Genomic DNA, 15,533 nt, shown 5'->3' on the forward strand with positions numbered 1-15,533 from the left:
ATGAGTATTAATTCTTTTTAAAATTTAATATAACTGTTTCAAAGGATTGTGTTGACATTATATACCTAATTCTTATAAATTATGTTTGATTTATTTTATAATAAAATAAAAAAATTATTGTAAATTATCGTTATGATGTGTTATTACTTACATAATGCAAAACAGTACTTAAAAGTATTCTGAGAAACTTAAAACATAATAAATAGCTGTATATAAACAATTGAGCGTTTCAGTAAGGCAACAACAAGACAATTATCATTGCTCAACAGGTTCTTTGATACATGATTTGTGATCAATCCAAAAATTCATGCCTCTGTCCGCAGGTATGCATGACGACAAAGATTAGAACTGAAAATTAAAACTAAAAGAACTCTTCAAAGGGATTTCTGCTTTTAAAAAATAATGTAACAAAATAAAGTGGGGGCATTACAACAGATAAAGAGGATGACTTCGCCAACAAATGTGTATAAATTATTTACTGTTCTTGGTGTACGATAAGATGTTTATCAAGCTAAAATAATGAAGTATCATGTGAAATAATTGATTCATTATGAGGTAGTTTTGTATAGTTCATCCCAGCTGGCTAGTTTTTCCCTAGGTTTGTTCCTTGAACTTCCAAGCCTCCTTTCTTCAGAGTCTATCTTTTCCCAATCACTTAATGAAACTACTCTGACATTTCTATCATGCAGAAGCTGGAGAAGTCCGTCCCTGCCAGGTTTGGGCAAGGTTGATGACGAAATCAACCCTCCGTTTTCAAGGTCTGCTGATATGCTCGAAACCTATCATGTGGATATCAGCAGAAAATACAATACTAACATTAGTAAATTATTGCACAAGTATAACAATTAAGAAGACATTTTAGTATGACTGATTTAATCATCATCTAGCTACTTCTGTCAGTTTAACTGCTATGGGAAGAATATGAATAGAAAAAGCAAGAGATACATACAGTTTCTTCTGCACAATAGAGGTTTGTGGCGATAATTCCAGTCGGTCCTCTCCTCAGCCATCCACATACATACAAGCCCTTTTCAAGAACTGAAGGATCTGAAGGGTCACTCAACACTCGTCCTCTATCATTTGGAACTACACCTGAAAGGTAGCCATCATATATATATATATATATGTATGTATGTATACAACTATGAGCTCCTGTCAGAATTCAGATGACACATTTACATACACCCACACATCATGTTTCTTGGCCAATGTCTTCAAAACACCAATTCAATTTTTTTATAAAGAATAATTTATTAACAAAAGGAGAGGAGAGACTACGAAGAAGGAATGTTAGGAATCCTCCAAATTACTTAACCTATAGCTACAATGAGAAGAATATAGAAAAGAAAGTAAATAAAAATACATCAACACAAAAGAGCAAAACAATCCATTTACAAGTCCTGACTAGAAACACCCTTAAAAAACACAAATACACAAGTTCAACACACTAGTTCCATTAGAATCTATAATTCTTTTTTTAAGGTTAAGAGTTAAGCCATCCATGTACTGTTTTGCTGTCATGTAAAAACTTCTGATCTACTAATATTAAACAAAACCATGTCATGAAAAAAAAATGCTAAAGACTATTTTCAAGAGAGCATAAACTTCATCTAAAAGAATTTTAAAAAAATATTATAAATGTTATTTTTGTTTTCCTTTTCATTTTTCAATTAAAACCCTAGGATCAACAAAACTAAATCACTTATTTCCAAATCTCTAGGGCTGTTTGGTTTGAGAAAATGTTTTCTATTTTCATTTTATGTTTTCACTTACACAGATCATTTTCAAAAACCAGAAGAAATTTTTCTAGAATCAGTCATATTTTTTAAACAAGCATTGATTTAAACATGACTTCTCCACCAGAAAATATGAAACATGAATTAATTAAAACAATGGAGACTTCTGAATGAATTGAGAGCATCCAGTATTCATTCACCTTTCTTATGATCAAAAGGTAAGCCATCAACTGGTACTGATCTGTAACCAATGCTCTTAAGTGCCATCCTACAAAAAGCCAGCCAGTTGCACCATACTCATTAATTACCCTCAACATTTTGTAATAACAACACAAGAATAAATATCTTCAGAGGCTGCAATCAGTCATTTGAGGAGCATATATCAATTTCTTTATGATGGATATGGAGTATTGTAAAAAATGGATCTTTGATTACAATGCTACAAGCAGAAACGATTTCATGTCAAGCAATGACAATTTTTACAACTAGGAATCTTAGTAATTGTATATGGTTTCCAAGGCGAGATGATACCCGCATTTTATATCTTCAAATTCTCCAGCACCAACAGCAATCTGTTTGCCAGGGCTAACACCTGCAATATTTGGTTGAATAATCAGCAATCATAAATAATTTTTGCACAAGAATAGGCTACTATGAACTTAAATGTGCTAGTGTTTAGCAAAGCTTCATGAATAGCATATATTAAACATTTTAGGAAAGCCCAATAGTGCACATATCTGCACTTATACAAGAAATTATGGCAATTTACAATTGTTCACAATATTATATTTTACATTATTGCCCATGTTGTAAGGTTCTTACTTCAAAGTAATAAAGTAAAAATGGACAAACAAAAGTTACCTTGAAGAACTGTCTTCTCAAAATGCATGCCAGAAACATGGCCAGCTCTGTCTTTCGACTCTTGAAAACTATTTGGCTTACGGAAGAAGACAAAATGGAGCTCACGTTGGTTCAAACAAGCATGTTTAGGTTTCGAGGTAGCAGCCTTAGAGAGCAACTCATGAACTCTTCTCTGTATTCGGTTACTCTTAAGTTCTTCCTTTGCCAAGTGACAGCATCAACACATAGAATCATAGATAACATTAGTGAAAAGGAATCAAAGTTTTTTTAAATTATAAAAAATAGAGGTTAACATTTTTAATTTAGATAAAAAAAACAGGAAAATAAAACTAAAAGAACGGTAATTAGAATTTAGAAAACATGTATTTGGGTAATCCTTATATTTTATGTTTTGGGGGGCAAATTTTATTGAAAAACAGTGATAAAAGAACTAAAATTATATTCATTTTATACCTCATCAACTGGGGTTAAAAGTAGATCAGATTCCTGAATGAAAATATCAACATTATGAATACCTGTAAAATAAATGTTAAAGCTTCAGTTAGCATCATGTGTGAGAGAGGGATAGCATATAACTCATAGTATATGACAATTGATAAATAAATTGGAAGTAATCAGCACCAAGTCCGATTAAGATGAGAAGCTGATAATAACATGTCAGATAGTAGGGGAAAATTCATGATTAGAGTTCCATTTTCAGTTCAAACCGAATCTTAAGGTCGGAAATGGTTTGAAATTGCTGACTTGTGAGGAACTAGAAACAGGTTCAAAGTAAGAAGCATCAATATGCATTTGGAAATGAAATCATACAAGACTGAAATCATGGAAATTAATGGAAAATTGGAAGCTAAACTGACAAGCTAGGTGATCAATTGGGATGCAAATTAAGAAGTATTAGTTCATAAAGGGAACTTTTAAGTCTAATAAAATTGTGGAGTAATCATATAGCCAAGGCATGCCCCCTTTTCTAAACAATTCCATAGAACAAAACCAAACTCAAATCAGTGCATCAAACAAATATGTATAAGAAAACTGGACAGGTAAATTGAACTTGGTATAAGAGTTGATGCAGAAGTTACCAAGAATTTCACGTAGTTCTTTTGCAGTACAAGCTGCTTGGGCTGGACCACGTCTTCCAACCAAATAAACCACCCTGCAATATTGCTTATATTACAAACAAAGAACATATGGAATATTAATAAGATTATCTGGTTGCTTCAAATAATGCAAATAAAAACCTGATAGAGCTCTCCTCTAAAGTAGCCAATGCATGACTGGCAATATCAGTTGTTGCTAACTCTGTAGTAGGTCGTAAAAGAATCCTTGCAACATCTAAAGCAACATTTCCCTGAAATTAAACAAAATCTTAAATCCAAGTTAAAAGTTATATCTATATATTCGGGAAACTCATCTTCACAGCACAAGTATGTTCTTTAGTCTTAACATTCACCACAGGTGTCTTTTCTTAGAAAGAAACTAATACAGTATTACTCAACTAAGTCTCACTATAAAATTTGGGCAGTATAGGAACTAGGAAGCACAATAGGTATAGTTACCTGGCCAAGGATTACAGCTGTATCAGTACTCTTTAGGTCTGGCTCAAGATTTCGTCCATCCGGGTGCCCATTATACCACCAAACAAACTCTCTAGCTGAATGTATCCCTTTCAAGTTCTGAGAAGGAAAGGAATATTAAAAGAAATGAAACAAGAGTAACTCAAACTATCAGTTAATGCATAGCCATCACAAAATAAAAGAACATTAAGCCATTGCTTACACCGCAGGCAAAACCAATGAAACAACAAAAATTCTAGCAAATTCAGGAAAAGCATTTAATAAATCAAGCTTACCTCCCCTGGAATACCAAGACTTCTATCACTTTCGGCACCATATGCAAGGACAACCTGCTCAAGTTCATAAAATGATTATTGAAAAGATGGTACAACTGACAAATATCTACATTAGCATGTTACCATTAACACATAAAATCCAGAACCAGAGAGCCTCACCACGTGATACAGCTCGCGTAATTCAGAGAGAGAAATGCTGGATCCAAGGGTCACATTCCCCAAAAATGAGCATCGTTCATGATGTGCCACTCTTGAAAACTGGTTGATGACAATCTGTTGCAAGTTTTCTGGTAAACTAAGTTCAACAGTGTTACTCTCACCAAAGAATCTACTGAAACCCCCGGCACCCAAAAAAGTAAAAATTGAAGTTTTGAAATATTTCTTCAAGTAAACCTCAAAATCCATCCTTGAAAAAATTAGCAGCAGACACGGTAGATCCTAGAAATCCAAAAGACCCACTCTAGTCCCTAAGAACCACAAATATTAGATATATTAGTCCTGACACACCAGATAAATTAGTCCCTCACAAGACCAAATACATAGACATCAGAGATCCATATTGTTGCAGTGGTGAGAATTACATTTATGCAGTCAGCGTATTGGAACCATTGGAAAAAGATTGGACAGCTCATATTTTATCTCGAGATTTGAGTTGTCCGTTATTCAACCAACAGAATCCAATTTATTGATGGTGTGAGTGCATGGTTCGCACAAATGCAACCAATCCAGTTTGACAACATCTGTGGTTCTCACTTCTCAGGGACTAGGTTGAATTTGTTGCATTTTAGGGACTAGTGTGACCTGGGGTTTTTACTCTATTTCTTGTTCTCTACAACACCAAAATATCTAACTAAGAACTTTATACCAGTGCTAATCAATTTAGGAGTTGAGGTGCAAAAAACAAGAATAGACCTTGGTTTCAGGGTGATCGGGTGCAACACCGGAGCGAACCAACCCAAAAGGCGTGGGCAACCTGTCAATGATATCAACTTGTGCTTGTTGGTGAGCCTTCAACATCTACGAACCAACCAAGTACCCAATTCGGTTAGAGTTATCCATTTTCAAATTTGAAGCGTAAAGAATAGAGCTTTACCTTCTCGGCAGTGTAGAAACCAGCAGGGCCACTTCCAACAACACACACCCGCAATGGGTTTGAAGAAATGCTCCTACAGAGCCACCTTCTAGCTCCCAAAAGTTCCAGTTTTTGCATTTTATTATCTGAGAGGGGGAAAAAAAATACACAAATGGAATTTCGGTTTTTTCTGCAGTGAAGGTTTTACTGTTGGGACGGAAATCACCTCTTCTATGTTGTGTTGTGTCTCTCACAAACAGAAACAGAACAGGTCCGACTTGATTCGTTTCGGGTCTGGATTGGTATGGTGGATAGATCGTTTTGGGCCTTACAAGTCCAATTGAATTGGGCCTGACTGTGACCCAAAAATTCATGAAGAATAAGCAACAATCCACCCATTTTACGATAGATTAATGAGATGATGGGCTGAATTGAAGTCCGGTGGAGAAGCAGCACCACGGAACCGGCCCTTTGTTTGGTTTGAGCCTGAGCCCAATGTTTCTTTTTTAGTTAATTTATTGATACATTGAAATTCTTTCTGTTTATCTTCTAATTCTTTGGAGGGTTGCGTGATATAAAAAAGCTTTTAAATTAAATACATAATCACATAAAGTCACGCTTAATATATACAATATTACACTTGAAGATAATTTTAACTTTTAATATTTCAAAACTAAATTAAAATGAATAATTTTAAATCCTCCTATTTTATCATCCTACAAATTCTCTTATTATCTTTTTTTGGTAAGTTTTAAATGTGTTTTATACTTCTAAGAAATTAAATGTTTTTATTTTTTATTTACTTACCGTAAAAATAGTAGAAAAATCTATAGGAGGATGGTGTAGAAAGATATAGCATTTCTCAATTAAATAGAAGGAAATTAATTACAAAATACTTCAGGGGAATTAACAAAAATTAATGTAAAATTGAAACAAAGATAATGTATAGTTTACGCATTAAATTGAGTGATTGGCGAGTCGGGTTAATGAGGGATTGTGAGAGGTCACAAATGACGTGTGGATGACGTGGTAATTTGCATGTTTAAAAACTAGAACGCAATAATAATTTGTGGCTATGTGAATTTCAAGAGTAAAAAACGAAAAAGCAAGAGAAATAATTAGAGCATGGACCCGATGTTGATTTTAGAACAGGGAAAATTTATTATATTCTTTAAAAAAAAAACGGGGAGGGAAAAAAAGGTGTCATTTTCGGCTTTTTGCTTTATATGTATAGGAAAGGAGACAAAGTGGGCCATAGAATAGGGCCCACACCACTAGCATTGAGTAGTCGTGTCCAAAAACATTGAAAAGCCCAAATAGAAAGGAGTTCCCTTTGTATAGAACTCTTTCCGGACTCTTACTGCCAACCCGGACCCACAAACCGCCTATCTGACCTCCTTAACTACTTTTTCAGCTCAATCTTTCTCCACTTTCAAAAAAAAAGAAAAAAACTTTTTTATGCTTTATAATCAATACACTACTAGTATTATACTACTACATTTTCCCATTATCAACGTAATTAAGAAAAAAGAAAATTTGTGATTTTTGGCTTTCATAAGTTCTTCGTTGTTGTCAATCAGACAGTGTTCAACTGTCTTTCTCATAACTTTTGATTAGACAGTAGTAGGTTTTTCAATAGTACTTCTTAGTATTATTTTTATAGTTGTTTAGAATTTTGAATCTTACTCTCAGACATTGACCTGACCCCTCAATTCAACTTTTAAGATATTTTAACATCAACATACAGATTTAATTTTCTTTCATGGTGAAAACAATTATGAAAAATAAATAAAAAAATACTCTCACCACCAAACCCCTCAAAACTAGATCAACTACCAATCATTTAACAAAGTTTTGCATCGGAATAAATCAATTTCTAATGTCTTATTTTGTTAGTTGTAAGGTCCGTCAAGACTGATATATGAAAAATCGAAATGATAAAGGTATATTTGTGCATGATTTTCACGTTAAAGAATTGATTTTGGTTTTATAATTGATTTTAGATTAATTTTTATGTTTAATTTCATGTTGTACAAGATTTTAAATTTTATTTCGAATTTAGATTTGATTCTGAGTTAAAATAATATTGAGTGACTTTTGTGTTAAGATCATCTTGAATTTTACTTTTAACTTTATTTTATAATAAAAACATTCAAATATAAATTATATCACTTTAAAATTAATTTTAACCAAAATTAATTTTATAACATTCATTCAAACACATGACTATGATCCTAGTTAAACAGTGTAAACTATTTTAGTACGTGTTTAGATGGGTATTCACAAAATTGGCTTTAAATAAAATTGATTCGATTAAAATTTATTTACAAATGATGTGATTTATATTTAGATGATTTCATTTTAAAATCAAGTTAAAAGTAAAAAACTCAATATAAATTTTTTAATCCAACATAAAACTACTCAAAGTTATTTCAGCTCATAATCAATTCTGGATTCAATTAATTTTGAAATCTTTTACCAATGTAAAATCAAACATATAAAAATATATATATAAAATCAATCAATTCTCTAACATTAAACTCAACATACACTATATGGTATTTTTTTAAAAGGCAAAGGTACATATGGTCTTTATCCTATTATATGTATGTAGGGATGACAAATCAATTCATTTATATTTGCCATTCATCTAATTCTTCCATTACAAACAAATAAATCAAATGATTTGGATTCAATCCCTTCGTTTGATTTTATGGATGTATTGGTCCAATTAGATATCTATTCATGAAAAATTATTAATGGATGGATTGGATTATATTTTTATCAAACGGATCATGGATAGACCAAATTTTTTAAATAAATTTTTAAAGAATCAAAATGGATAAATAATAAAAATTACTCAAAATTAATGGCATTCATAATAATCAATAAAAGTCATAGGTGTCTTAAACAAAATATATAAAAAAAATACAAAATAAAAGTCAAATACAAGTTTTCTAAATAATCATAAATCATCATTTTCTAAATTCAAGTATTCTTTATCATTTTCACCACTATCATAATTGTAGATTTCAATTTTGAAACTAAATTCCAAAAACAACTCTCCAAAAAAGCCATAATGTCTCTATTCAGGGAAGTTTTTTGTAATCAGCAAAAAATACCCCTAAAAGACTACTACTATTAAACCTGTTATTTGGCCCATACCATCATAAAAGGTATTACCTAGCTACGCCTAGACTTTTAGGACATAGAAACTTTGAATACGAAAAAAATCAAAGATCATGAGTGAAAATTGTTAGTTTGTTACATAAATCTATTATGTTCCTAATACACGATAAAAACATAAAATACAATGTGTTTTAATATAACTCAGCCAGTGAAGGTGTCGTACAGGACATCAAAAGGAAAATACGTAAATTGTAAACCAAACTCCCATGCATTAAGCAACTCTAAGTTCTATTCCAAATATTGTTCATTTACTTAACCTAAAAAACAAGAAACTTAAAACAATGAGGCATATGTCTCGGTTGGTGTTCTAAAAAATTTAGGGATAACTCCCTTATTCTAGTGATCCATTTCTTAGCTCTCATGGTTTTACTCCTCACTCAATCTCTAATAAACAATTTTATCTATGATGACGTCCACGCGAATCGCTTAATAGTTCATTGTATTGGGGAGGGGGCGGGGGATTGATTCTCCATGGTTTTCTGCATTGTGATGATTTTGCTTTGCAAAGATTGTAACCAGGTCCTTATTTTGTCATTCAGGGAAAAAGAAAACAACCTCAATCTTAAGGTGTCATCATCAACACCACTTTCCTTCACTGTGTCATATATCTCCAACAATGTATCTAATGTAAATATTTATGTTTCACTATTAGGAATGCATTACTCCTAACCAAGTTTAGAAGTGCAAGATGAATATCTAGTGGGGAGGTAAAACAATACATGGTGGTCTCTTGCTATCAAGATTAAGCAAGTTTTCAATTTGTCTGTTAGCCACGAGCTGATCAAATTGCTTTGGAGAAGTTTGATAGCTATTTTCGCTTGATTGAGATTTTTGTAGTATTTTACCTCCCTCATATTTCTAACAATAAGAACTAAGAATTGAAATGGTTTGTGTAAAATAAAATAATTAAGTTTTTTGCATTTTCAAAAAAAAAAAAAGATAAAACAATTCTTTTACAAAAGAATGAAAGGGATAAGAACAATAGAAAGAAAGAAAAAAAATCTTCTATTAATTAGAAGAGCGAGCAAACTATTTAGATATTTCCTTCTCCTTCCCAAAGAGTTATTTTCTATAAGTTTCATCACAGAGGAAGAGCACAAGATGCACCACAAGAAAAATAACAAATAGCCACAGAATTTAGCAACCGTAAAATTCAGTCGAAAATCAAATATGTTCATTATTGGGAATTAGCGACAATATTGCAGTTGTTAGAGCAGTTGCTAAATCTGTCGCAAAGTGACATTATATCTGTATTCATGTCCAGCAATCGATGTTGTGATTGAATATGATGCAAAGTTTGCGACTGTATTATTTTAATTGCTAAAACATTATTAAAGTGTTTCACATCGACTGAGAAATTTCGGTTGCAAAAACTTTAGAAAAGGGACCAATCAAGAAATAAGTTACTAATATAATAAAATAAAAATAGAGACCAAATCATCATTTCCGTCGCTTAATTACCAAAATTGAACACACAAAAAGTTGTCTTGTATATAAATATTCAAACAATAATATCTTGTAATTTAGATAATAACTATTAAAACAATTTAAAAATTAAATATACATTTTCTTATATAATAGCATTTACTTCCTAATTTTCAGTTTGTTATTTTTCATATGAATTTTACTTTGATTTAAAAATATAAATACTTAAATATATTTAAGGTTCATGATAAATGATTAAATTTTATTTTGTGTTCATGATAAATTATTTTATTATTTTGAGTCCTTGATATATTATAACTTTTGTTTTGAATCTTTATTGTCAATTAAGTGATAATGTAATACTATCATAACCAACGATAATGTTAAAAAAATTAGTTTATAAAATAATACATTATCACTTAACTGATGATAACAATTTAAAATAAAAGTTTTAACACGTCAAAGACACAAACAATAAAAGAATTTATTAGGGACTCAAAACATAATTTGATTCTTTATGAGAAATCTTAAACATATTTAAGTCAAATATAAAAGCAACTAAACCGTAAGCGACGAACTATTTGGTAATAGTGACCTATTAATTTAGTCTCTAGGCAGCAATTGATAAAATTTGGTCTCTAATGGTTTAACTACTAGAGTTTTACGGACTCTTTTCAGTTGCTGAACTAAATAGGGACCGACTATTTACTTAATTTTTGGTTTAGTTTATAAATGCCTACGAAGGTTGACACAAAAAGGCTCTGTCATTTCTGCAATTAGGTTATCACACTTATTCTATCATTTTTTTTCTATTTGTTTGTTTAATTTTATTTTTATAGGTTTAAAAAATAATAAAAAGTGTTTGTTAGTTTTGTAGGATTAAACAATTTTTTTTAAAAAAATTAAAATACAAAATTAAACAGCACACAAATAATCAACCTGTAATTCTTTTAGAAAGAACTTAAATGTCTGTGAATTTTCTTTTGATTTTATATCCTTTTATTTGATTAATCTTTAAAAGGAAATAATCCAACAGACTGACGTAGTCGTTAAGCACTTTAAATAACCTATGGGATAATTTATTTAAAGGAGAATCTCATCTTTGATACATGTTATGTGTAAAAATTGTTTGAACCAACCATAATCACAATTTCGTGAATAAAATTAATCTTTAGTCCAATAAATTAAAAAAAATATCCGTGATAGAACCAAAAATAATCTTTAAAAGGAAAAAATAAATATTTTTGAATTATTTAAACTTACACAATTAACTTAAAGTAGCTCCTTTAAAGTAAATGTATTAAGGATGCTAAAAGATTCACAATCTTGAACTTATTAAAATAAATCCTTTTACTCTTTAAAAAAATCCTTTTTTAAGGAAAAAAATATTTTAAACTTATTTTAATAAAATTGACCGTCGTCAGACATGTACCATAAAACTTCACAGTCAAAATTATGAATTGTTTTGACCATTATCTTGAATATATGAGAATCACATGTTAATTACTTTATTTGTGCATTTAAATCGTGTACTTAAAAGATCCTAATCCATAATCTCGTGTGAGACATAGTTGTTGAGTTCCTATACTTTTCCTATTTCATCAAGAGATTACGGTTACCCAATTCAATTAGGATACATACAACTTTCTATATTTTTACTACCTTAAACTTCATATAAAGGGAGTAAACTCACCCTGCTAGAATTATTCATGCATATCCGTTATAAAATATAGGCTTGAGAAATATTTTCAGTTAGTTTTTAGTTTTTTTTTTTTTTTGAAAAATAGTTTTTAGTTTTTTATTAACTGAAATTTTTGTTTAACTATATATATTAGTAAGGTTTGAGAAATATACATATTAAAGTAGGTTGTAGTGTTTTTGTTTTTTTAGGAAAGGTTGTAGTACTTTTTAAGATACTATTTTATTATCTTTACCCTTATATTTATTAACTTACATATAGTTAGTAATGTTTGATAAATAAACATATTTTAGTAAATTTTAGTATTTTTTAAGATATTGTTTTAAGTAATGTTTAAATTTTTAGTTTTTTATATTTTATTTTTTTACTCTTAAAATATTTATTTAATTTACTTTTTATCCTTTTATATAAGATACATTTTTATTTTATTTTTTTCATTTTTCCTGCTTCCATCCCTTTTTACATACTTTATTTTAAATTTAGTTAGGATATTTTAAGACAAGGTCAACCTAAGTATAAAGTAGTCCAAGTTCTTACTTTAGGCCAACCTAAAAAAATTAAGATTTATACAAATTTTATTATTAGTTGATCTAATATAGGGATCACTAAAATGTGTTTTTTTTTCTTAGTGAATATAGTTTGAACTTTGAACCCTTCTAGAAGAAAAATCACTTTTAAGATCAATATTTTTTTTTGTTTACTCTATCTCACTCAAAAAATTTAATTAATTTTAGTTAAAAAAGTCATCTCTTATCAATTCTCATAAAATTTAATACATAAGAGATTGTTTATTAGTTTTTTTTAAATAATATTATTAGTTTTAAAAAGTCTTCACCTTAAAATTTACTTTAGACCTCTTAATCGTCCTAAATATATACTAGGTCAATCCTATTTGAAGATATAATATAAAATTAATAGTAAAAATTAAAATATGAAAAAATATAACAGTGAAAAATTATTTGAAAAATAAAATAAAATTATAATTACCAAAATTATATTTTTATCCATAACATAAATTTTTTTTACATAAAATATCATATAAACATGTTTAACTTATTTCCATTATTTTATATTTATCAATGATTTCAATAAAAAAAAAATCAAACACTTATAGTTTAGTTTAAGTTCAGTAAACTAGTTTATTATCTTTCAACTTTTAATTAATAACGTTCAGTTATGAATTATTTTTTTCAGTTTTTAATTTAATCAGTTTGCACTTAACTTTTAAACCTACCTTTAATAAATATAAGAAAAATATATGAAACCCGATTATTTTATTAACTTAAGCACTATAGACTATAGAGTCGATCTTAACTTATATGTTTTTTTTTATTATTCACAATCACTTGAGAGAAATGAGGAGCAATAATAATATTCAGCCTTGACTTAACACCCCCGAAATTCCGAATAATTAAAAACATGAATAAATTATCATTTAATAAAAATAAAAATTATTAAATTATGTTTTTTTACATAACCATGACTCTTCTGCGAGAATAGAACTGAATGATATATATTAGTGCCAAAAGATTAGTTCAACTAAATTTATTAATTAATTTTTCACTCGTTTGACTTTGTTTCTATTTGATCACTTTCACTTTTGACACATGGGAGGCTAGAGAAAAAGCAATGGGAAAAATGAGGATCCTTCATGTATGTACATCATTTAAAAATTGATGTAGTCTCCAAGGCTGCAATTAAAAAAAAAATAGAAAGTGGGAATTATTTTCCATAAGATATATAAAAGGACAAAAGGATTCAAGATAGTAGGGGGCAAGAAAACATTATGCAAAGACCATTGGAATTTGTATGTAAAGTATTACCTATAAAATATTAGAAAAATTACTATCATTTTCCTACTCAGAATGATTGAAGGTTTTATTTATGATCTACTGAGATATTGCCTTTTCCTTGTCTGCCAACATTATTTATTTTCCACATTTTTAAGTTACTAAACAATTCAGTAATTTGGTCCTATATAATAGATTCATTTGACAATGAGTTTTACGTTGATCTCGTTAAGCATCACGCAACTAACGCAACTAACAATGGTTGCGGTAAATAATAATGATTTGTGTTTCTTAATAAATGATTCAAAGATTTAATTCTTATTTTGTGATAAATAATAATAATTTATGTTTCTTAATTAAATAATTTAAAAATTTAATTCTTATTTCCTACTAAGATTACTATGGTTAGAAGAAAAAAATCAAGCATCACGCAACACATTTAAAGCTGTCATTATCAGTGGAATTTGTTGAATTACAGGTTACAGCTTCGATTAAAAAAAATTGTTATTTTACGAAAGAAGCTAATATTTGGAAGAATTTTATATCGTCTCAAGTTAAAGGGGAAAAACAAAAAAGGGAAAGAATGAGGAATAAAACAAAGAAATTAGGCACAAAATATACTTCATTTATACACCAAAAAATAATATACTTCATTTGAACGAGAAGTGAGAACATATATGCATAATAATTTATTAGAATGCGATCAGGTTCGCAAGAGTATAATAAATACTAGATTTTTTATAAAAATTAAAAAATATATAATATATTTTTCGTTCTTTCAAATATTTTGACATATTAGTTTTAGTTATTATAAAAATTAATGCATTTTGAGTTGTTATATTTACCAAGATTTTAAAGTAATAATTTACATTTATTTATTTATGTATGATTATAGTATTATTTTTTATATTCTCATGTATAAACAAAATCATATGTTTGGATAAGATTAATTGGATGCCTCGAAATGCGTGCACGCAACGCCAGCAAGAGCATTTTTGTCAAGTTCAAGTAGCTAGCTAAGGCCAGATCATCATTTTCCCTCAAAATATTTGCAAGACAATTCGTTTTAAATTCTTGGCCTTTTGGTGGAGAGATAGTTCATTATCCCCGTAATCCCCACACTTCTACTGGATAAACAGAATTCTTAATAATATTAATCATACATACTATTCACCACAAGTATAGCTGGTGATGACTTTAATTATTTTCACCTTAAAATGTTTAGTACTAATTAATTCACCTTTATCGTTTCCTCCTTCATTCACTTTGTGCACACGTTCTATTTCACCACCAATTACAAGTTCTGTTTAACTTTTATGAAATAGCTAATACACTATGTATTTTATTTAAACTTATATTGTGTTTATGACATTTTTATATTGATATGAAATAAATTACCATCCTCAAAGTTGTACTCCTGACAATTCTCGATCAAAGAGATCACAGCTAAGACAAATTAATGAGTGTTAAGATAATTTTTCTAATATTATAAAATAAGATTTATTTCTTACTTATATATTTTAATTTAGTCAGATAAAAGATAAGAAAATAAAAATAAAAAACATACCGTAGGAATTTGAACTCCCACACTTTGAGGATTGAATTAATTCAAGGAAGAGACTTCCAATTCGCTTTTAAAATCACTTATAAAACATTCAATAAATTAAACTTAAAATCTCCAACTTAAAATCATTCATTTTTTTAAGTCAATGTAATATAATTCATATTCCATTAAAATTAATCACATCGATGATACATTTAAAAGAAACATTTCTCCTACTCTGATCGACAATTACAATTTTTAAATAGTGTATAGGGGTTAAATATCAATAATTTTCCTAAAATTTTAAAAAAATACATTAAGACTAAAGTAATCTTGTATTGTTTGCGCCCAACCTAACTAGAACATAAA

General features: G+C 29.2%; 1 protein-coding gene across 2 annotated transcripts; it reads right to left on the reverse strand.

Annotated features, from left to right (window-relative positions):
- Positions 1 to 232: 232 nt before the first annotated feature.
- On the reverse strand, positions 233 to 5,907 carry LOC114413570 (NADPH:adrenodoxin oxidoreductase, mitochondrial-like). 2 transcript variants are annotated; one of them, XM_028378034.1, is made up of 13 exons: positions 5,540 to 5,907; positions 5,359 to 5,419; positions 4,606 to 4,719; positions 4,447 to 4,500; positions 4,154 to 4,270; positions 3,836 to 3,945; positions 3,677 to 3,750; positions 3,051 to 3,112; positions 2,598 to 2,796; positions 2,268 to 2,328; positions 1,937 to 2,004; positions 950 to 1,092; positions 233 to 779 (listed from the first exon to the last, which is right to left on the reverse strand). In XM_028378034.1, the coding sequence occupies exons 1-13, from the start codon at positions 5,890 to 5,892 to the stop codon at positions 549 to 551; spliced, it is 1,647 nt and encodes a 548-aa protein (XP_028233835.1). In that variant the 5' UTR covers positions 5,893 to 5,907; the 3' UTR covers positions 233 to 548. The 2 variants fall into 2 exon arrangements, with proteins under 2 accessions (XP_028233835.1, XP_028233836.1); XM_028378035.1 differs by having other exon boundaries at positions 5,359 to 5,463; positions 5,540 to 5,745.
- Positions 5,908 to 15,533: the final 9,626 nt, after the last annotated feature.

This window comes from Glycine soja, chromosome 5 (genome assembly GCF_004193775.1).
Source record: "Glycine soja cultivar W05 chromosome 5, ASM419377v2, whole genome shotgun sequence".
In the NCBI taxonomy this organism is placed as follows: Eukaryota; Viridiplantae; Streptophyta; class Magnoliopsida; order Fabales; family Fabaceae; genus Glycine; species Glycine soja.

Coding starts and splice junctions, on each gene's coding strand:
- LOC114413570 (XM_028378034.1), bottom strand. CDS start 5,892: ATGAATTTTTGGGTCACAGTCAGGCCCAATTCAATTGGACTTGTAAGG. Junction 4,720..5,358: donor CCGATCACCCTGAAACCAAG/GTCTATTCTTGT, acceptor AACTTGCAACAG/ATTGTCATCAACCAGTTTTC. Junction 2,329..2,597: donor TGAGAAGACAGTTCTTCAAG/GTAACTTTTGTT, acceptor CAAATATTGCAG/GTGTTAGCCCTGGCAAACAG.